Source organism: Pisolithus orientalis, assembly GCF_024613125.1.
Source record: "Pisolithus orientalis strain OTSU chromosome Unknown F5J12scaffold_162, whole genome shotgun sequence".
NCBI classification, from domain to species: Eukaryota; Fungi; Basidiomycota; class Agaricomycetes; order Boletales; family Pisolithaceae; genus Pisolithus; species Pisolithus orientalis.
In genome coordinates, this window is record NW_026260943.1 from 2,761 (window position 1) to 26,352 (window position 23,592).

The following is a 23,592-nucleotide window of genomic DNA, read 5'->3' on the forward strand; positions in this document are numbered from 1 at the left end:
TTTAACCTGCGTTGACCATTGAGTTATGCCATCTCCCATCATTAGATAAAGACATATGTTGCAAGGCATGCATAGACACTTGTATTGAACTTCTCTGGCTGCATCTCATACCCACTGCAATATTCTGGATCATTCGCAAAAAGCACCTTTGCAATGACAGCATGAATTTCTTTCTTCATTCACCCATGGGGCTTTCCGAGGGAAGCAGAGCCTTCTTGTGCACTTCGCTGCTTAGTGCTGCTGAATAGGATGGCACGATCAGCAGGATGTTGCAAGAGCCAGCTCAGGAGTGTGCTAGTGAGGTGGGGATATCATTCCCAGAAAATGGTTTCCCTTGATTCCTGCAGAGGACCTCCCAGGGTAGTCATCATTTGCTTGCAAGAGCCAGTAGCCTGGGACTTGGATCCCCTGGTTCTTTGGCTTCCCTCTCTGGGACGTAGAGATCATATTTTGGGGGGGGATATAACTTGAGAAGGGAAAGGAGGATTAGAACCTGCATTTCTGGCTGGAATCTGAGGGGGAGTCGATGCCATCATAGTCATCTGTCTCGCTTGCAGGCGTGCAGAGCGTCTTGTGCATGGACAATGGGGAGGCATTTTCAAGCAGAGCTTGAATTAAACCACATGCACTGGACCTGCTTGCCATGCTCACACTGATTCCTGGGCCAAATTTGTTTGACTCAGATTTATTTTGAATGCCACTATTCTGTGAGATGACCTTATGTGGATAGCAGGTGGTTTGAATGTGTTGCCTCATGGGATTCAGTATTTCAGCAACCCTGAAAATTGTGCTATGACAGATTTGGATCTGAGGAGTCATGCAAGGTTAGAGGAGGTGGAGAGGTTATGGAGAGTGCCATGGAGAACATGGCCAACTGACAAGTTCCAGATGGGTGTGAGATGTGGATTTGGAGGAGTCACAAGGTGTTGGCATGAAGTAGAAAGAAGGGTGTAGCTATGGGAGACTTGATCATATTTTGGGTGGATCATAGGTGTAGGTGGATTCTGAACAATGCACCCACTGATGATGGGGGAGTTTTGGGAGAGGATGATTGTGAGTTGTACTTGTTCTCCTCTAGTTTTGCATGCTGATCTGGTGCATTGGCAGGCCTAGATGATGAGTACAGGTACTGGTCTTATGTGAAACCCATCCTGCCCATGTGGTTCTCTCCCAAGGGTCCTGGCAGGAGGCTGTGGACATACTACATTGGTCCTACACAGATTGGCTGCTCACCCATCCCCAACCAATTCAGCTGCCTTTTAGTCAGGAGGAGTGTCAGGAACCATTGAGACTACTCAATGGTGAGGCTGGGACATTTCCATTCAGTTCCACTTGTCTGATTTTTTTTGACAGATCTGAGTCAGCAATCCACTCTTTTGTCCACATGCATGGTCCCTCATGTTCTTCTACACACCAGTGAGTTTTTGCACCATACCCCTTGCTGGGTGTTATGTTCTTACAGGCTAACATTCTTCATCAGCTATTGTGTCAGGTCAATTTCAGGCCACACAAACCACTCCCACAAGACATCATTGCCACACACCACATCAAGGCAGACCCCGATGCTATGCATGGTGGTCAGATATTGATTGGTATACTGTGCCTTGGCATTCCATTCTTGTTCATGGATCAAGCAAGATATAGTGGCCATTTTGATGTCGGAGGGGAATGCAAGCCACACAGAGTCATGGCCACTGTTTGTCATCAGTGCTTGTACCTGTCTCATGGTGAGGGTTAATCGTTATGATGATAGTCATACTCATTCCTAACTTCTTTTCCTTCCCTGCTTTCTGCTTGCACAGTCTGCATTATCCTAGTGCCTCTGTCACACTTATCTTGTTCCTGGGACTGGATGGTATCACACACATTGGAGGTCTGGTTGCCATTTCATGTTCCATTCTGAGCATGGTTACATCTTTCCTGTCTATTTTCCAGTATAAAGCAGAGTTGCCACAGGGTTCTGCAGCTGTTCATCATGCAGCTGCTGCTGCCCATGAAGGATTTGTATTTCTCCCAGTGAGTTTGCAGTTCCCCATTATCACTCCTATCCCTAACTCATCTCAAACCACTTACAATGCCAAAGCATTCTGCTCTCTCTTCTGCTAGTTTTTCTCACATATTCTGTGGCTGGGTTCATCACTGGTGTTGTCTACACTAGAATCTGTAACATTACATGAACAGAATAAAACAGCTGTAATATTATAACCAGAAAGACAGAAAAGAAAAAGCTACCAAAAGGTTGGTTTCAGATTCAAGTTAACATCAAGTCAATTCACATGACAATGCCACAACCTTGTGTCATCACATATAAGTTATTCACTTGCAATTTGTACCACATCAACATCAATCCCTGGAACGTATGGTTGATTACATATCAAAAGGGACTAAGGTGAGCAATTTTTGTACCATAGTCACCTACTGCTGATGGCATTGTCAAATCTTGCTTTATTATGTCCTCAGACCAGCTCAATAGCTGGTTATGTCCAACTGCTGAAATCCAACCTGCTGATGATCTGCCATGTGGATTCCCTGAGGCTACTACTATGTATGTATTGCTTTTTTTGTACTATTCAAAATTTCTGTATTCATCTAAGAGCACCCAACTCACAGGTGTTGACCTCCATCAGGATTTGTGACATCTGTGGCCCTTAATAAGGAGAATAAAGGGAGGCTTGCAAAGGTTTGCATCCATCCATGTGTGGCCTTACCATTTCCTCTGATCCTTGACATTGATTTCCTTCACTGATGTGGCACCCAGCACTGCTTATGACACCTTCAACTCTGATGCTGAGGATGGAGGTCCTGAAGACTTCAACCTTGATGAAGGGATGGACAATACTGACTTGGAAGACCTGGACAGCAATGCTGAACAGCACAGGTGACTTACTCATGTTCCCAGACCTCAAGCTGATGTTGCTGAGCTGCAAGTGGTATGTATTTATACATACTTGTTCATGATGAGTCACCAGGCATTAGTGCTGACACAATGCTAGGCTCTCAGTGTTGTGCAATGAGCATACACTGAATGCTGCAAGGAACTGCACCAGACAAGGAAGGCTCTCTTTGAAGCCAATAGCCAGCATTCCAAGTGGTCCAGGAACCCATCTAGCAAGTCAAACAGCCTCATGACTCATATTGAGCAAGACACAAAGAAATACCTCCTACTGTATCATTTTTTCATCATTCAAAGCCTTTTCCCAGCAGCTCTGAATCCCAATACTGATCGACATGATCCAGCACAGTGGAAATCACAGGATGGGAAGCTCAAGGGTGCTCTGACTGAGCTTTATGAGATGATTCCTGCAGATTTACATGAGTCAATGGTAACCTACAAGCAATTTGGCTCTGTGGTATGTGTAATTCCAACCTTGGTGACCACTAACATATTAATTTGTTTTAAGTTCATACAAGCACATGGTCAGGAGAGATCCAATGTCCTCAAAGTCATCAAGGACTGTGCTGGCACATTATTTGCTCCATATAACATTTCACCAGATCTCTTTACTGGAAAGCCTGCTTGTAAGAAGGACAACAAGGCATGCCTGGCACTCTTGAAGAAGGATGGAGTTGGAGAATACACCTGTTTTGCACCCATTCTTGTTGCAGATCCTAAGCAGATGGTTACTGGAGGCTTCTTGAAGAGTCCCATCCTAGTTAAGGTATGCATGGTTCAATGCCACTCTTATTTGAAAATTGATTTCAGCCCATAGGTTATCCATGTCCTGATGTTTGGAAAATTGATCCTCACAGAAAACAAATGTGGATGGCCCCCAGCCAGGGGTCAGAAGATGGGTGTGCTGAGTGTTACTGAGGGCCTGATTGCTGGTGCCTGCATCTTGGTGAGGGTGTCTGTGGTCACTGTGCTAGTACATGCTGATGTCAATATCATACCAAGGTTCAATTCCTATTGTCACATGATCCTGAATTAAGTGCTACTGGTGCAGAAATGCAGGTCAACTGCTGATCAGAATATGATTTCTACCTTGAGAAGCTTTCCAAAGCATCTCCTTGGGCTGTCAGCATGATGAATTTCTTCAACCAGGAAGTCTTTGGGAAGGGGTCTTAATTGGAAAATGTTGAATCTGAGGTATTTGCTGATGTGGAGCAGCCACATACTTGGGAAGATGAATTTTTAGACAAACTCAACAACATTGACCCTGCTGAGAGTCACACCCCACCCATTGTGAGTCAAAGTGAGGTTCAGTGGTGAAAACCAACCAAAACCAACACAAAAGACAATGAAAGTGAGTGGTGGTGTGCCTATGTGGTACCTAGATGGTAGAACCTGTTCTTTGGGAGGTTTTTTGTGAGCTACAACACTTGAAGATGAGTGCTGAGGGTTGGGGGTGCTCCTGACAAAGAGGGAGCAAGAATGGAAAGTGATAGGGTAGACTGCTGTCAGCCTACAGAAGGATGGATGGTGACTTAATTTGATGTCCTAAGCTGTACCGAGCTCAGGGAGGGCTTGGAGCAAAGTATATGGATGATAGATGATGACAAGCGAAGTAGATGATAGCTAGACCCTTAATAAAGTCTCAACTATCAAAGCTGATGAATGATTTACTGAGAGATGATAAATTGCGAGCAAGAGGGGCTCTCTGATGTCTTTTTTTTTTTTTGCTACCTAAGTACAGTGACTTATATACAGTACAGGGGCATTGCCTATGGAAAACAAGGTGTAAACACTTGGTAAGCGATTGGTAACTGATGAGTAAGGAATGTAAGCGATGGGTAATCGTCTTGGAAAGCATTGGTAAGCATTGGTAAGGATAAGTAAGCCAAAAAGCGAAGAATCAGTAAGCAAAGTCAAAAGATTGGTAAGTATTTGCAATAGGTGAGTCAAAGACAGTCAGAATGTCAAAGTATGAGTCAAGCAATGTCAGGAACTGGGAAAGTGCACTGGAATCGCATTAGGGGGAGGCTGTGCATGTCACATCTTGAAGGGATCGCTTCTAGGCCAAAGTGGGATGACAGAGAGGCAGCACTGATCTGATGCCAATATAGTACATCCCAAAAGTGGACAGGGTGAGTCAGATGTCAACAGGGGTCAAGCTTTGGGGGTCTGTGGGGTGACAGGAGCATAGGGGATTGCAACTTTCCCCCCCAAACCATCCTCTCAGTGAAGCAAATAAAAACTTCATGAATGAGGCTCTGTTGGAAGAGAGGATGAAGGGGGAGCGTCTTCTGCTGTATCTTGCAACAAGGAGGCAAGATGTGCATCATACTCATCATGGATGCGATCAGGGAGAGTGGAGAACAGTAGATTATACTGTAGCTGTCGCAATTTTGGAAGAATGACGGACAAGACCGGTATGAAGATGTTGCAGGGGGCAGGGAGGAAGGATCCATATGCTTCTTGGACTGGAGAGACTGAAACGACCACATAAGACCTTTCCAAGCGAATGACAGACCTGAGGCGACCAAAGAATGTCCTCCTGGAGGTCATACTGACAAAAAGAACATGCTGTCCAAGCTGGATGGGCTGAGAGGGGGCAGATGAGGGTGGGATGTACCAGGACGCTTCAGGACAGAAGCTGGTAGGAACTCCTGGTAGATATATGTAGCCATGGTCCCTAGCAAAGGGGACAAGCGAAATGACTGATGTGGAGGCAGCCATATCAGAAGAATTAGCAAAATGAGCATCTTTTGGAGGGAGTGCTGTAGAAACATGTGGAGTGCACAAATCCTTTCCAATCTTGGAAGGTAGGATCATGTGGCTGAGCACTACAAGCGAGTGTGGGAATGGTTTCAGTGTCTGCAGAATTGGTGGAGATACGTTGAAAACCGGAATGCCGTACACGGGCGCTTAACTCACCTCCTCCTTTTTCTTTGGCACTGACAACCTGTTCTTGTGCGAGGGATGACTGCCGACATTGCTGGCTGTCCTTCTTCGCATGAGGGCTATGGTCTTCACCTCCATTCATCAGCTACATCAATGTCCACCTCACCAAACACCTTTGGTGTGTGACACCATTTCCACATTGCATGACCTCAATGCCCCTGGCAGCCATGATTCAGATCTACATGACTCCAATTTGTCATTGGTCTCTTGTGCTCCATCACCTGTTGCCAGCTTGGTCACTCATTTCAATCCCCTTCACTCTCATCCAGCTAGTGTCACTGCTCCACAAGCTGATCTTGGTGCTCAAACTATTTCTGGTGCTTCTTGTTGATTGTCCCCTTCTATCTCAATTGGGAAGCCAATTTCAAACAGTGGTGTTGAGGTGTCAGTGGTGACCATTGCTGTTGGTCAGATGAACATGTCTGGCCCAGCTGAGGCTGAAACATCTTGATCCTGATGAGCAATTCCAGTCATGAGTCACTGGCACAGCTCAGCCACTCAAAAGGAGATTCCAGCCATTCCTGAGGTGGTTCCCAAGGGTCTTACAACTGATATTCATGCTACTGAACCAGGTCTGGAACCCACCTGCTGTGGTCACCATGCTACTGCTACAAGGTCCTCGAAACCAAAGAAGACAAAGGTTTGAATTAATAGCAGTACCAGGTGTCACTTATGTGCCAGGTTTCTATATGTTCTATGGTCTTTGATTTAGCCTGCATCCCATTATATTAGATGCAATTCATGTTTCAAGGTCATGTAGATCTACTTGTAATATGTTCATTTGCTGCATTCATACATCATTGCTGTTGTCCTCTGGAATTACCTGATCTGATTTCTTCTAAGTCATTCAAACTCCACTGGCTATATTATAAATGACTCACCCCTCTTCTCACACCTTGTTGTCTCCCACATTGTTATCCTGGTTCATTGCATTGTCATATGGTGTTGTCACTGTTATCCACCCTGTCATGCTCATTCATCATTGTCTGTCACCTGGGGAGTGGGTTCAAGGTTCAAGGTATGTTTCCCCCATGACACTATTATTACTTCTGATGTTGACTTTTTTCAAGGTTCCAGACAACTTGTGACAGTGTTGTGTGTTGATGCCAGCTCCATTGTCCTATTGCTTGACACTATGAATGCCTCTCATGCAACACTTATTCTATCTTCCTCATCCCATTGCCCCATATCACTGCTCCCACTGGTTCACTAATCTCATAAGTATTTTAATTACACTGTAAGCTATGATCTGATGGTTGCTGACAGTGTATGCATTTGCTTTTGTCCTTGTGTCATCATCACAATGACCCCCATACTTATGTTGAGCTGCTGTCCTTTCCTCCCCTTACTGCTCTTAGTCACTCATTGTCTGCTTTGCATGTCCACTCACACCACTGGCATTATTAGGTAGAACTCTCCAATTATTACTACCACTTGTCTATACATCAATAAGTAGTGATTTCTGAATGGAATTTTAACCATTGTCATGAGTGTACCAAGGCAAAATGAAATAACAATGGATCATCAAAATATTAATAAATAATAATGGTTAGTATACATTGTGATGAGTTCCACTGGTATTGCTATGGGTTCTTCACCATTGTCATGCCGTTATAAGTACTTATGCAGCAATATAATAGGGCCACTCAAAGTTAAATGTGGAAAAAACATGCGAGCAAACTCAAGTGTGGTTGAGTTGTGAGTTTGTGGGCCAATATTAAAGCTCCGACTGGATATTCAAACTCCGCATAAAAAGCACGTGACCCGGAAACAGTAGATGTGTAGATAATGCTATTAACGCTCCAATTTAAAATTCAAACTCCGCTGAAAAGCATGCATGCTTATCAATAGAGAGATCTAGCAAGTGATAACCACCTACCAATACCATGCCTAGGGTTACTGAGCCCCAGGAACTCCTAGCCATCCTTCAACAAGCCAGGGAACATTTTGGTCTGCTACAGTACTTAGATATACTACATGTAGCACTGCAGGAGGCTGAGGCTACTGACTCTGATAACTCAAGTGAAGGCCTACCCCAATCTGACAACACCATGACAACCCAATCTTCTGATGTTCCCTCTTCCCCATCTTCTGGTGCTGCAACTTCTGACTCCTCATCCTCATCCTCTGGCTTGATGGAGCAGTTGTTATTCAGTACTGCTGCTTTCTCTGGCTTCCAGGATGCTATTGCTGCACTCCAGGATGAAGTTGAAAAAACATGTGTTCTCAACAATCGACCAAGACAAAGCCACTCTCCCCAGCTCCACCTCCTTGATGAGTGGAAAATTGACCACCCTCACCTCTTTCAGCACAAACTCAGAGTCCCCCCAGCTGTTTTTTCTGCTATAGTGGACAAGATTGAGACCCACCCTATCTCCCACAACAACTCCAATAACCCCCAGCTCCCTGTCCCCATACAATTGGCAATTTTCCTTAATGCTGCTGGGCATTATGGAAATGCTGCCACCTCCTGGGATATGGCAGAGTGGGCTGGTGTATCTGTTGGGACTGTCCACAATTGCTACAAGAGGGTGATGGTTGCCATTCTGCACCATCATGATGAGGTGATTCACTTAAACCCTGAGGAACCACAGGACAGGAGGGAAAAGGACAGGGAAAAGAGATATGTGGAGGAGAGAACATGTCCTCAGTGGAAGGGGGGATATTTATGTGTGGATGGGACACCCTTCAATCTATTTCAGAAGCCTGGGTTGCATGAGGAGGGATTTTTTGACAGGAAATCCAATTATTCACTTTCCAACCAGGTGAGCACTCACAATTTGGTGATTACATGTATTCACTCACCTGCATTTAAGATCATCATCCTTCCCCCACAATCTTTGCATTGTGGATTATGTCATTGGTGTTCCAGGTAGCCTCCATGATGCCAGTGCCTTCCAACACACTCAATGTGCCTGGTCACCTGAAAGGTTTTTTGGTGAGAATGAATGGCTCTGGGCTGACTCTGCATATGGATGCCAGAAGTGGTGTATTGTTCCATCCAAAAGACCTGCTTCAGGTCAGTTGACTAGGGTGCAGAAGACATTCAATTATCATCTGTCTAAAGTATGTAACAGCTCGTTTTTACATATTTAGTCCATACTCATCTGTCATGGCAAGATATGTGTTCAATCTAAACATCTTTATGGCTCCCTTAAAGGGCACTTCCAATCCCTACAAGAGCTTCAAATCCAAATACAGACTCCAGAAGACTTGGAGTATTGTAATGCATGGGTGCAAAGTTGTCTGGTTCTCCATAACATGATCATAGAAATTGAGGAGGACCTTGGTTTGGCATCATCAGCTGAAGAGTTTGCTGGGGCATTTCCTCCCTCTGATGAGGATGAGGAAGGTGAGGATGCAGGTGAGGATGTAGGTGGTCAGGGAAACTACATCGGATCAGAGGGGAAAATATTTAGGGATGCACTTCTTATCATGTTACTTCAGCACTTAGAGGTGTAACACATTCTTGAGCTTGTAAATATATTTTGTTTTTACTTTACTTTGTTCTGGTGCTCTGGGACTTTGTTCTGGGCAAGTATGACACAGACAGGTTCACAACATTCATTCATATTTAGTATATACTAGGGGGGGGGGCAAGGCAACTGTATATAGGGGGGGGAATGCTAGGATGCTAGATGATCATGAGACAATGACCATGTACTGTATTCAGAAGGTGAAGTGAATATTCTGACTATCAGATGAAGTACCTTGGTCCTCACCACCTGCAATGCCTTTCTGCAATGTGAGATTCTGAACACAAAGCTGCTCCAGCTGAACCACAAGCTTCATCTTCTCAACCTCCTGAGCCACCATTGCTTGCTCATGCACATGCAGCTTGCATTGTATTTGCAACTGGTGCTCCTGATCCTCCACATGAGCAGACTTCCTCTCCTTCACCTTCCAGTAGTCAAAGTCCATTTGGGAGTGCTTGTGCTCCAACCAATCTTGCTGTGCCTGTCAAAATTGCTGAATAAACAACATTGGCATTGAAGTGAGGCTTGCTGAGAGCTGGTCAGCAGGGGCCTCATACCCACACTTACCACTTACAGGACAGCTTGGATGATGACAGCTTGCAGTTGCTATCATCAGATGGCACAGTGGAGGATGAAGACATATGAAGCCCTGAAAAAAGATTTGATGACAACATGTCCAAGTCAGATGACTCATCCATGTTTGGAGTGGAAGCCGACCTGGGTTTCAGAAGAGAGGAGTTGCACTCGAGAGATGGGTGCATTGGCTGAATGTTTGGGCAGCAGGACACGAAGGGGATGGGGTCATCATTCAGACTGATGGGATCCCCCTTGTCAGTGATGAGAGCAGGGGGAGATGGAATGCCAAGCAATGGATGTTTAATTCCAAACAGTGGGGGCGATGGGAGAGCAAATGATGAAAGATCCCCCCTGTCAGAGACAAAAGGGGGGACAGATGGAACACTGAGTCGGTTTCCAAATAGGGGGGGCAAAGGGATAGCAAGTGATGGCCATTCAGATCTGAATGGGGGGGTGGCATGTGATGATGAATCAGAAAGGATTGGGGGAGGAGACAGGACAGCAGGCAACAACTGTTGATTGAACAAGGGGAACAATGATGAATGAGCAACAGCAGAGGAAGGTGATGGGATGGGAGGCTTGCCAATGTAGTCTACAGTCATTGCCAGAGAATTGTCTGCAAAGATTAAGTTAGAACTCTCCCCTATTTTGCCCTCTTCCAATTCCAATGGTACTGGAGAGCCAGGTACAGGAAGGCCATCTGAAATGGTGTGAGGGTTCATCTGAAATTTGAAGAGCCCAACTGCACAGGCAGCAAAATTTTGGCCACTATCAGTACCACTCCACATGCTGTTGTACACAGGGTTCGTGTGCCACCAGCTGTGCAGGTCTCCCCACCATGGGAATACATGAGAAACATGCAAACCTCCTCAGACTTTGAGTGGCCCTAATACCATGATTAGGTAAAATAATGAGTTATCAAAGTCATAATCATGAGATGACACATGATTTCAACTGCATGTTCATGGAAAGTGGGTGGCATTACAAGTCATTAGAAGGCAGCGTGGGAAATCCGCTCCTATTAAGGTATGCTAATGACTTGTCACGGATCTAGGAAATTTGTGACAAAAGTGTTGTGATTACAAATCCAGTGATTTGTAATCACAACGAGTACCTCAAAAAAGTTTCGCCCACTGACATGCCGCACAGCATTCCCCCGGACCAGCAGCGCCTCATCTTCGCTGCTTGAAGCCTCTGTGTGCACACCCACACTCATGTTCACCTACGCATGTGCTACTTGGTATATGTATATTCATTGTCTAATTATTCTGCTCATACACACCCACCCAGCATACCCTAACAGATAGCACCATGCACCCTTGTAACTTTTTTGAATTTTTGACTTCAATAAAAAATAGTGTGATGAGTAAGAAAAGTGAGAATAGTTGGAAAGAGTTGTAAATAGTATGTCAATAGTAGAATTAGTATTTTGTGGATTTCCTGATGCTATATGGCAACTTATGTGCCCGGGAGCAACCCATCTCGCGCTTCGTTCGTGTCGAAGGACGTCCTAGGGCGCGCTCTCATTCCAGATTACGGTTTGCGAAGTTGTAGTTCTCTTCTGAGAAGATCTGTGGGATTTTTCTGAATTGCAACTCCATGAACGACGACTCGAACTTTTCATGGGGTGCCACTCGACTCGCCGAGGGGTGGCTGGACCAGGGAATGTGTGGACGGTGAAGGACTTGGGGCCGGCGAACTGCTGGGAGGGCGTCGAGGACAACCCCGCCTGATTCAGGCCCTTCCTGCCATGTTAATATGAATCTATCTCGCCACTCGTGCCTACCAATGGGATAGTTACATACAAGTGAAACTCAGACTCACGACTCAAAGTTCTCATTTACGTCTCTCACCACGTCCTGCAATAAGGTTGAATTGTAACTACATATGCAGTCGAGTCGAATTTCGGATCAACATAATCTGCCAAGTACCAAAACAGGCCACGGCAATGTCTGATCCAATGCACTCATTCCCTGAAGCCTTCCCTCATCCGACTAAGTTGCGCCTCCAATTGTGCTTGCTTCGCTAGAGCTTCCGTCATAGCCCGATCCCGCTCCGCCAAAGCTTCTGCCAAAGCTTCTGCCATAGCATCTCGCTCTGCCAAAGCCTGATCACGCTCTTCCACAATCTGCATTTGGATTCATATCAGGTTTGCATAGAAAAAGAGAACACCTATGTACCTGCTGCCCAGTTCGTCGTTTTCGTTCAGCTTCCTCCAGCAAACAAGTGTTTTTTGCACGATATTCAGCACACACCGCGTCTACACTCTCAGCAGTTGGTATCGCCACACCACGCCATCTCCCCGCTCGATCCGACTGGATATCTTCTCTCGCGTGCGGAAATAGGCACTTGAGTGCCTTAAAAACCGTCTCGGAGAACCAGTAACACTGGCTTTCAATCAAATTGTATACCAGTATGTGATTCGATGTCACAGCGAGCAGCGTCGACAATTCATGGGCAGATGGTCGAACACTGCCTTTGGGGAACGTCAGCGTACGAAGACAAATTGCGGCGGTACACTTCACGGCCAATTTAATGGCACCTGGACTGCCGAACGCCGCGGAATACACGGTGTCATCCGCTTCAATGGATGGTTTACTTGAACCTAATGAAGACAAAATGTTACCGTTGTGACCTGGTGCTGTGGAGTCCGCAGAAGGGGCAACATTCGCAGAAGAGGCGGGGATCACAACCGCTGGGAAGTTTTCAGTAGCAGTGGGGTCCGTGACAGTGGGATGGTTCGCAGTAACGGTAGTGTCTGTAGGGGGAGAGCGCGTGGCAAATTCTCGCGCTGCGCATCCATATTGTCGTCAGTGATTTAAATGGACACAGAATGGCAGAGGTACTTCTATCTGAATTGGTACGATCTTTTCCCCGCTCAGCTACGACGGTTGACTTGTAGCGTCCATCCATAGACAGTATATCGAATTGAAGGAACTCATGTTGCACAGTAGAAGATTGCTTGTGCCAGCAGACCTTCTCAACGTAACATCGTGCTGCGTTATCGTCTCCTCGAATAACACGCTCCCACCAGCTGGTGGTGAAGTGGGACATCTGATCTTCGAATAGACCATCCACTGGAGTTCGGAATTGTGAAGCCATTCCAAGACTGGTGAGGAGTCTCAAAAAGAGGTGGTGTATTAAGGTGGGCATGACCGTGTCTTGAGAGGGATCGACTTTATACTGTTTGATATCGGAAGGAGCTGGCCTGCGCGGAGAGAAACAGTCAAGTTTGCCCATAAACCTACAGTCTACCGACACGTCCGAAAGACAGGACGCGTGTGGATCGAATGTGATTACATAATAGAAGGGTACATGTAATACACCGCAAAATCGACCCTGGTAAGTAATTCTGAGTGCGACTCGTGCAACCTGCCCTTCGATACAGCTGCACCGTGTCCGTAAGTAGGCCATGCGGTGATCGATCGACTGATCGACTGTACATCCATGGTAACTCAGTTGAGCTCTTACCAATCTCATACTTTTATATTATACCCTTGTCTGCAGGCCGACGTTCGAGGAACGAAACCAAAAAAAGAACGGGAGGGTTCACCGGGGTCAGTCTTATGTACATGCATTCTAGTTCTTTTTCTGTGTGCATGTCGTGACTCAACAGGACAGGTTCCGATCTTCAGGGCTTGTGAAATTGTACTCACAGAAGCATTGCTTTGCAGCCTCGAGGCCAATGCCCAGCGGCCCGCATCACTGCTGTATGTAGTGCCATCCGAGGAGATCTTGCTGATAGATGTATGCGATAGGAAGTTACTTAGGGCCGCTATTATTGCACGCAGCGGGCTAGAATAACGGCTCGATCCCATCAGAAAGCATGTCTTGCCACGGGTACAACGTATAAGACGTCGGCCAATGTAGCCAGAAGGGACGCGTGCCAATGCGATAAATTTACACGGACTAGGCTAGGAGGGACAGTTGTGCAGCATGTATGCCACGGAAGACAAGTGTGACGCCTACAATCTTGACGATCAAGAAGAGCTACTAAATAATAGAACTAGCCCTCAAGGTAAATACTTGAAATGTCTGCGAAGTTACAGGTAGTGATTCTGAAGCTTATGCTGGGGACCTGCAATAGGAAGGACTATATCGGGGGCCACAACCGTGAATTTCAAACACGTCAACTCGTACAACAAGGAAAATGTGGCGAGTCAGTGTGATGCAGGGGATGTATCTACGGGGACCAATATCGAGAACATATTATCCCTGTCAGGGGGATGTCGCCCTCAAACGTGTACTAGAAACATGTTCGGCCAGTCTAGGCTGAGGTACCCACGTTACCAATGTTGTCATCTCTCGATTGGAGAATCTAACAACATCTGCTCGCCGGCCATCCGAGATTCAACTGGACCCAGGTGATAAGAATCGTGACTTACCTAGGACGATGGTGATTCCTAAGAGTAGTGGTGACCGCCACACACTCATGTTCGTAGGCAATGCGTGCATGTATGGTGAATGCTACTCGAGTGCGGCAAGGACAGCGCAAAACTATGCATCGTAAAGAGGGAAAGCAAAGAACGGAGTTGACTCCACCAATCTGTAAACCCTGTCAGTTTTCCATCCCAACCCCACCAGATCAACTCGTCTTGTTCATCGACGTCCGCATCTGCATCTTCTCTATCGGTCGCTGATTGACCTTCCGACTCAATCCCCTTCACACCGCCCGGCGCTCTCGGCTGGTATTCGCTCCCCGACCCACGTGCTCGAGCCCAAATACCCTCGACCCAGACATTTCCCTTCCGGTCTCGTTGCTTTCCCGCCGTCGTTCCGGTGGTTGTCGGAGGGGTTTTCGGTTCCTTACTGTCCGCAGACGTATCCAAAAATGCGTCCAAGAAACCATCCAAAGCCGGCGAAAACGGTTGACGGGGTATCCATGCAGGATGTGCGAATCGACGAGGTGCGCGAATGAGGGTATGAATGTTAGTGGGTGCTGTGCACATGGAATAAATCAGTACATGGGATGAGTAACTCGAACGAGGTGAGAAAGAAACATACGCAGTTTAGCAGCAATGCCTTGACCTTGGACATCCTCTGCGCATGCCCTCGCAAGGGTGAACGAGAGGAGACGTTCGGCTGTACGGAGGAGGGTATCGTCGGGCTCTTCATGGCATCGGGGGAGAGTCGCATGTTCTAGGGGTGGCACTAGTGGTGGGGGTGGTGGTTGTTCTTCACTTGCGCTGTCTTCGTCTCCATCTTCCGAAGAGGGTTGGTCCTCTGTACTTTCCTCGTCAGCCTCGTACGGAGATTCGGTAGAGTGGTCTGTCTCTACATTTTTCTCCTTCCGACTCATGGTTGTCGGATGCCTCTGACTCGTCGTCGTGCTCCATGTGAGAGCACTAGACTGTCTTTGCTGACGTAGGGGGGCGGGCGACGTCGTCTCTTAACCCCCATAATCAGGCAAGATGTTGGAGTGCCAATCGTGGGACCTAATACGATGGTTAGGAATACTTTATCGACATCTGTTTTTCTTGCTATCTCGGCTGTATCTACATGACATGCTTTGCGTCGAAGGGCAAGAGATGTCGACAAGGCGACGAATGTGGTGTACAGATGCGAGGTGAAGGTGTCGAATAAATTAAGGAGTTGCTGTCGTCTTGTCGCAGCTCGAGAACGCGTCTGTGCGTGTGGTGTGCTTGCCACTTAACTTTAGGTGAAGCTGAACGAGGGGGAACTCACGTCTTTGTCTGGCATGCGTACCAGTTGAGCGAGAGGGCTGTAACTAGATATGAGCCCTGTTTGTCAGTAGGTTTGAATGGAACTGACAAGGGTATTTGATTTTTGAGGAAGAGGACGTGGGCAAGGAAAGTTGTTGCGAGTCTTGCAGCGAGGTCGTGAGTGACCCTCTCCGTGTCCAGGGTCACTGTCGGGAAACAATCGGCCCGGGCTGTCTTTGTCGTGCCGGTCATCCCCGTCGTTGCCGTGTTCGTCGCAGTCGCCGGTGTCGGCGTTGCCGCCTCTGCCAATGTCAGGACTCTCATAAAGGAGAGGACGCGATGTGACAGCGTGACATACACGGTGTGACATGACGTGACAGTGATATTTCCGCTACTTGCTCACGGCCACAGCGATGCCGCCCAAGTGGAGCACGATGAAACAAGCTGGTAAGGACTTGCACTCTTTTTTTGCTGGTGGGGCACCGGGTTCTGCTCAGAATGAACCGCAAAAGATGTGTTTTGTTTCGTTGTGTGGTGTGGCCACTGTGTCCTCTTCAAGGTGCCATGTGTGCCTGCAACATATTCAAAACTCATAAGCTGTTATGGGGTACTTCAGGTACAGTGACACAATCTCAGCTGGAAAATTCCTAGGCATTCTGGTGCTAAGATTGTAATTGTACATGGTATAGTAGTTCCACTGAGTATATTGGCACATAATTAGACCTGCTATCAAGTATCCAAGGGTCCCACAATAGCTGGAAAGGATGTCAGGCTTAAACAAAGAAGTGTCTGCATTTCTGATACACCTGACATGGGCACTCAAAAAAGGCACCCCCTTGGAGGGGGCCTCTGTACCTATAACATACCAATTCCTCATTACATCAAGTGGACTCCTTGAGGTGTTATGTCATAATCTCCTCCTTCTGGTATTTAGGAGTTTTGTCAAGTTCCAGGGTATGTATTGCCAATGTAACTATCTAGAAAGGTCTGGAATACTCAGAAGAAGCCCTTAAAACATCCCCAGGTCCATACCTGCAGGGGGGAATACTGGGAAAGTGAAATAGTGTAGGAGTACCAATCTGCTGTCACACCCAAAGAAGGAAACAATGATGCACAGTGGGCGCAGGATATATGTCATAACCCCAAGAAGGGGATAAGTAAAGTGAAAATACAAAGGCAGGAGTGGGGGTGGACATGCCCCAACAGATGAGATATCAAATGCATGATGTGGATATAAGGTAGCTGCCACAGGGGAAAGAATCCTCATGAGACAAGAATGTCACCTCATCAACCCACATTCCTGCCTGAGCACACTGAGTTTTAAGCCTACCATCCATACACACATATGTATCTGGTGGTTACCATGTCAGCCTCTGTGCACACATCATCTCCATCAGGTTATGAGCCCCAACTGCTCATAACTGACCTCATCACCAAGCCACCAACATAGCACCAAGAAGATCCACCTGCTTATCTGTCAGAAGGGGGAGAAGAGAGATGTTGAGAGCAAGGGCACCAGCCAATTCATGAGGCACAATGCCTGAGGGGGAAGAACCCCCTAATGCACAGACCAACAAGCCAACATGGTCTTCACCCACAGCACCAACAGCATCAGCTGGTGCCCCAAGGACACCACAGGTAACATTGAACTCACCTATAGGTTTGCCCACAGTTGCAGGGCCCTCATCACAACTGGCAAGGTTGAGCCCAGTCATTGATGGGTCCTTGACATTGGTGACAGCATTGTCAAAGGGGAAAGGGTGAGCCAGGTCTAGAGAGAGAGGACAAGGGGGAGAGATAGAGATAGTCAAGATAGAGAAGCTCACCTCTAATAACTGGGCAGCATGGAAAAAGAAGATCACCACTGTACTTTGGCTCCAAGATCTGTATGAGATGGTGACAGGGGATGACCCACATCTTAAGAGGAGGCCAAAATTAAGACTATAAAGAAGGTCTCAGGTTTCTGTGGTAAGAAGACTGAGGTGCATGAGGAAAAACTAACTGTCTAAGTGCGAAGAATTGTTATGTAAGCTTGTATGCTGTAAGCAAATAAACATAGGGGACACATGTTCCAACACACCCCCTCAGTGTAGCAAGTCTTTAGAAAATAATTCCCATACCAAGAGAAAAGTGTTCATGCTTCTCACATGACAGTCCCTTGGTGAGAACATCAGTGATCTGCTTGTTCATAGAAATGTACTTGACATCCATTTCTCCATCTTCAACCTTCTCATGGATAAAATGGTGATGAATAGCTATGTGCTTCATGCAGTCATGGAACATTGCATTGCTTGTCAGGGCTATTGTGGACCAATTGTTGACTAGGAGAGAAGTGGGCTTTGTGACCATACCCATATCTAGTTCATGTAGTAGCATTTGTAGCCAAAGTATCTCTTTTGCAGCTGCTGAGACTGCCATGTACTCAGCTTCTGTGCTAGACAAAGCAATGGAGGTCTGTTTCTTGGATGACCAGCTACCTGCTCCACTCGACAGAGTAAAGACATAGCCAGTTACAGAATGGTGGTCATTTACATCTGCAGCCCAGTCAGCATCAGTGTAGCCTACAAGAGAGCTCACAGAGTCTCTTGTGTACTGTAAATGCACATCAACAGTTTTTCAGAGGTATCTGTAAACTCATTTGAGTGTGGTCCAGTGTTGGTCACCAGGGGTAGCCACATGCCTGCCAAGCACACCCACAGCAAATGTGAGATCTGGCTGGGTAGCCAGCATAGTGTACATCAATGCTCCAAGAGCACTTTGATACACATGTAGGTCATAGGCAGGAGCATCAAGTTTCTCTAATTTTAAGTTCTGCTCAATGGGTGTGGACACTGCACAGCCATCCTGCATGCCCATACGCTCGAGAATGAGCTCTATATAGCAACACTGAGACAATTCTATGGTTCCCTTGTCATGATCTCATATAATCTCCATACTGAGGATCCACTGAGCCTCACCTAAGTCAGAGAGGTTGTACTTGGCTGATAATTGGACTTTGAGGAAATCAATGGCCTCACAGCTCTTCGAGAGGATCAGTTTGTTGTTGACATAGACAGCAACTATAATTAAAATGCCATTTTCATCTTTGTAGAAAAGACTGTGGTCAGCATCACTGCATGTGAATCTGAGAGAGACTTCTTGTAGTTGATTGTACCAAGCTTTCAGAGCCTGTTTCGGTCTGTAGAGCACATGATAGAGGTGCCAAATGATGCTGCTCAAGTCTCAGAAGCCAGGGGGAGGATGGAGGTATATTTCCTCATTGAGTTTGCCATTGAGAAAGGCAGACTTTACATCCATCTGGTGGATCTCCAGATCATACTTAGCAGTGAGGGTGAGTAGGGTTCTGATGGTAGAAAACTTAGCTGTGAGTGTGAATGTCTCCATATAATCAATTCCATGGACCTGTGTGAATGCCTTTGCAACCAGTTAGGCTTTGTACTTATCAATGTTGCCTGTAGGGCCTTTCTTTATCTTGTAGACCCACTTTGAATCTATAATCTTCCTGTCAGGTGGGCATGGTACCTCCTTGTACAATCCTATAGTGCAAAATGTTGCAAATTCATCAGCCATCACTGCACACCAGTGGTCAGCATCAGTGTGACACATTGCCTCTGTGAACATTGTAGGCTTGTTGTCACAGATTGTGCTTGTTTGGTATGTGGTAACTTCTTCCCTTTCTGGGTCATCACCACTCTGCCTCACCATTGCCACACCTTCTCACATGCTTGCCTCTGTCTCAGCACCCTCACCCTCTGCCCCTGCATCCTCCACAGACAGTAAGCTATGTTTTTGATATGCATTGATGAAATAGCATTGATTGTTGTCTTGAATAGGCATTTTTCTGGCTTGGGATGACCTTTGAAGTCCCAGAGGGGGGATAGGGATTGGATAAGGACCAGGAGGCCCAGGCATCAAGCCAGAGCGATGGGCAGCCACAGATGGCGCTTGGTGTCAATGTTCTGAAGTCCATACTTCATCATTCTGCTCATGGTTTGACCCACTAATGCTTTTCTCTGTTTTAATATCAGTTTTAGGCTTGAACATCAAGCAGCTGTGATTGTCAGGGACCTGTGAGCCATCATCAGCTGCTGTCTCATCGTTTTGACTGCCCCAGGTGTGTCCTTCACCATCACCACCATCTGATTCATTTCCAGGTTCATCTGAGGTTGTTTTGCTCTCTGGTAGGTCAATCTCCCCTTGCATCCCTTGTGCATGAGCTGCAGGTGTTATATGCCTTGTTTCCCTAGTTACCATGTCTATCTGGACTCAAGACATGTCTACACTGTCCCCTTCATCAAAGATGGCATCATGTGTTTTGACAATTTGCCCAGTTGACTGATGTGTGCACAGGTACACCTTTTTATTCTCTGAGTATCCCAAGAGTGTGCACTCAAGGGACTTAACATCTAGCTTTTGATGCTTCTCTTCCAGAATGTGGACATGTGCTGTGCATCCAAAAATTCAAAGATGAGCAACTGACAGCTTGTTTCCAGTGTATGCCTCATAGGGGGTAATGCTTTGCTTGAGCACTTTAGTCAGTAGTCTATTTATTATGTGTGCTGTGTGCAGTATGGCATCCCCCAATATTTGTTGGGTAGACTGGCATCACTGAGCATAGCTTGCATGGACTCAATGAGTGTTTGGTTCATCTGTTCTGCTATGCCATTTTCCTGTGGTGTGTAGGCATTTGTCTTCTCATGATGTATGCCTTTTGACTTCAGATAGGCTTTAAATATGTTTGAGCTATATTCTCCACCACCATTGCTTTGAAGATAGTTAGGGTGATGTCCAGTCTCCACTTCAGCTCTAGCAAAATATTCCTTGGTTAGTCCAAAGACTTTGTCCTTTGTCTTGATTAATTTAACCACCAGGTGATGTGAGTGTCCATCAATGAATGTTATGAAGTACCAATGGCCAGATTGTCCTGCAGTCTCCATAGGTCTGCACATATCTGTGTAAGTTCTGTACAGTACACTTGGGCTTTCTACAGCTGACTTTGATGGAATAGGTTCCCAATGTTGTTTTCCATCATGGCAGTCCTTGCATGAAGTCATGTTGTGCTCCTTCAGTCCTGTCAGCTCCATCCCAGACACCATGCCACTCTCAGATAGTCTTATGATGTTTCTGATGTTTGCATGTCCAAGTTGATGATGCCAGGTGGTAAGTGTAGCCTTAGACATCATTGTGCATGAGGTGAGAGTGGTGAAAGGTTCATTTGGGTTCCATGCATCAGGCATACTGACAATGTATGCAGAATGACTGCCAGATATGATGCTTGCTTCAAGTATGTAGAGGGACTTTCATGTAGTAGCCAGAGCTACAACCTTGCCATTGATGTGCACCCTACACTCCTGCTCTCCAAAGGTGACTAGAAGTCCCTTTCAGGCTAGTGCAGGCACTGACACAAGGTTTGTGTCCAAGTCCAGAACATAGTAGATGTCTTTGAGGATTGTCCTGCTGGTACAGCCATCCTCAAGATGCATGGAGACTTCAAATCTCCCTTTCCCAATAGCTTGTATGGTTCTGCCATCACCAACAATCACTGGCTGCAAGGGTGACAGTTTGCTGAATGTTGCAAACCACAAGCATTGGCAGCACATGTGTGCTGAGGCACCAGAGTCAACTACCCACTCTGATGCACTGGTCTCAGGGCATGTGCATACCACAAATAGGCAAAGAGGTCTGTTATCCTCTTCTGCAACAGTTGCAACCTTGGCTGTTAACTCCATTTTCTCCTTGATCCCTTGTGCAGCATTGGCTGCTTCATCTGCCTTCTTTTTGTAGCATTCATCCTCCATATGTCCAGTTTTGCCACAGGGGGCATAGTTACACTTCTTCTTTTTCTTCCTGTCTGTTGCCTTTGACAACATAAGGATTGTCCAGAGTGTGGAGTATGACTGCAGGAGAGATATCACCATTGTGATCACTACCAGTGAGTCATTGAGGGGTTGACCAAGTGACAAGAGGATGTGGGCTTTTTGCTGCATAGCATTTAGCTGTGTTTCCATAGGCTGATCATCAGCAAGTGTGCTCCAAAACAGTTCTCCTATAAGGTAGGCTATGGATTGCTTTCCCTTTCCTTCATACTGTTCACTGAGCTTGGTCCAGGTCTCTGCTGCAGTACTTGCATACAGAACACTGCTAAGAGGCTCATCCTTGAGTGTTAGGGTAATCTGTGCACATGCTTCCTTGTCTTTGATTTGCCATTCCTCATATTGGTCTGGGTTCATGTTCACATCTGCAGCTTTCTTCTCTGTGCCAGCAACTATGTTCCAGAGGCCTCATATACCTAGGACTTTCTGCATTCAAAACTTCCACATTTGATAATTTGCTCCATCATCTGTGAGGGGTGTTATATTGTAGAGTCAGCTCAAGCCTTGGGTAACCCTAGCACTAGTAGATGTGGAAACTGTTGTGTTCATGCTTGTCAATGGGCCTGGTTGCTGGGATGTTGACACTGACACTCCAGATGACATGTCCATAAGTTATTTGGTGGTACCACTTTTGAGTTTGTTGATACTGTAAGGTTAGAGCTGTGCAGGGCTCATAACCTCTTAAGGGGAGGCTGAAATTAAGACTATAAAGAAGGTCTCAGGCTTCTGTGGTAAGAAGACTAAAATATTAACAAGCTAACCTATAAAGAAGGTCTGTGGTAGTATATCAGTAAGGTAGCTGTAGGGTTAATATAGTAAACATACCTGAGGCTTCTGTGGTAAGAAGACTGAGGTGCATGAGGAAAAACTAACTGCCTAAGTGTGAAGAATTATTATGTAAGCTTGTATGCTGTAAGCAAATAAACATAGGGGACACATGTGCCCACACCACAGCTGTCCCAGACAAATTGAATGCCTGGTGTAAATGTGACAAACATGCATACATGTCACTTATGACAAACCTCACTAACGATCAGACTGTCCATGCCCAATCAGAGACAGAGACTAGTGCCACATTGTGGCATAATCTACATGTGGTACATGACACCCAGGGCCAGCAGTCCATTGCTGCTATTAGGTGTGAGATCTTTTGCCTCAAGGTGCAGGAGGTCATGGACCTCCCTGATCATATCACTAGATTACACAACTTGCAGAACCAGCTGTATGAAATGGGTGACATCATGCCTGACCCCCAGTTCCAGGCCATGCTGTTGTTGTCACTCCCTACCTTGTGGGATAGCTATACCTCTGGCTTCCTCAGAGGGTTGCACTCACAAACAACAAAGATATCCATGCAAGAGATAATATCATTACTCTGCACCAAGTGGGAACACCACAAGTGTGAAGGTGGAGAGACTGGGTACTATGCCAAGAGCAGTGGAAGCAATAAACATAAGGCTGATCACCTGGGCCCATGTAACATATGCAGTCATACCAATCACAAAACCTCCAAGTGCCACTTCAAGAATAAACCCAAATGCAGATACTGCTGACAGTTTGGCCACCACTCAAGAGTGTTGTACCAACCCAGATAACAAAGATAAATGGTGGAGACAGAGATCTAGAGACCAAGATAGAGATCAGGATAGGAAGCAATCTAGTAAACACTCCAGATGATCAGAAAAGGCACATTGTGCAGTGGAGAATATGGACTCCAAAGATGATGTAGCATTTTCCTCTACTGAAAGTGTAGATACAAAGTCCCCCAAATCAGAGACTTGTTCTGCATACATGTGGTTGGCTGATAGTGCAACAACATCACATATCTGCACTCATCACAAAGCATTCACTACCTACAAGGTACTACCAGACAAAACAGTCTCTGGGATAGGTACCAAGCCAGCTGCCATTCCTGGATGTGGCACAGTCATGGTGAATAGTCAAATAGGTGACCAGACAGTCACTGTCAACTATGCAATGTGTTACACATGCTGTCATCACCTAATAATCTATTTTCAATTGGCCACTTAGATGCACAAGGTGGCTGCTCCATCAGTGGAGGAGGCCAGATCAAGTTGCACAATTCCTCAGGGGATATCATCACACTGGGAAAGCAGAAAAACCATGTATATGAACTACAACTTACAATACCTATGAGGTGT

The 23,592-nt window shown here is 46.2% G+C and overlaps 3 protein-coding genes across 3 annotated transcripts; all 3 read right to left on the reverse strand.

Moving 5' to 3' along the window:
- Nucleotides 1-9,511: 9,511 nt before the first annotated feature.
- F5J12DRAFT_899731 (uncharacterized protein) lies at nucleotides 9,512-10,616 on the reverse strand (the record flags this gene model as incomplete). Its single annotated transcript, XM_051748181.1, has 2 exons — nucleotides 9,512-9,789; nucleotides 9,893-10,616. 2 exons carry the CDS (start codon nucleotides 10,614-10,616, stop codon nucleotides 9,512-9,514), a joined length of 1,002 nt encoding a protein of 333 aa, XP_051594103.1.
- Nucleotides 10,617-11,860: 1,244 nt separating this feature from the next.
- F5J12DRAFT_873025 (uncharacterized protein) lies at nucleotides 11,861-13,919 on the reverse strand (the record flags this gene model as incomplete). The annotated part of the gene is made up of 5 exons (XM_051747126.1): nucleotides 13,654-13,919; nucleotides 13,408-13,605; nucleotides 12,741-13,375; nucleotides 12,075-12,685; nucleotides 11,861-12,022 (listed from the first exon to the last, which is right to left on the reverse strand). The coding sequence occupies exons 2-5, from the start codon at nucleotides 13,470-13,472 to the stop codon at nucleotides 11,861-11,863; spliced, it is 1,473 nt and encodes a 490-aa protein (XP_051594104.1). The 5' UTR covers nucleotides 13,473-13,605; nucleotides 13,654-13,919.
- Nucleotides 13,920-14,293: 374 nt separating this feature from the next.
- F5J12DRAFT_137315 (uncharacterized protein) lies at nucleotides 14,294-15,335 on the reverse strand. Its single transcript, XM_051738105.1, has 2 exons — nucleotides 14,899-15,335; nucleotides 14,294-14,833 (listed from the first exon to the last, which is right to left on the reverse strand). Exons 1-2 carry the CDS (start codon nucleotides 15,191-15,193, stop codon nucleotides 14,325-14,327), a joined length of 804 nt encoding a protein of 267 aa, XP_051594105.1. The 5' UTR covers nucleotides 15,194-15,335; the 3' UTR covers nucleotides 14,294-14,324.
- Nucleotides 15,336-23,592: the final 8,257 nt, after the last annotated feature.

Coding starts and splice junctions, on each gene's coding strand:
- F5J12DRAFT_137315 (XM_051738105.1), bottom strand. CDS start 15,193: ATGAGTCGGAAGGAGAAAAATGTAGAGACAGACCACTCTACCGAATCT. Junction 14,834..14,898: donor AGGCATTGCTGCTAAACTGC/GTATGTTTCTTT, acceptor CCATGTGCACAG/CACCCACTAACATTCATACC.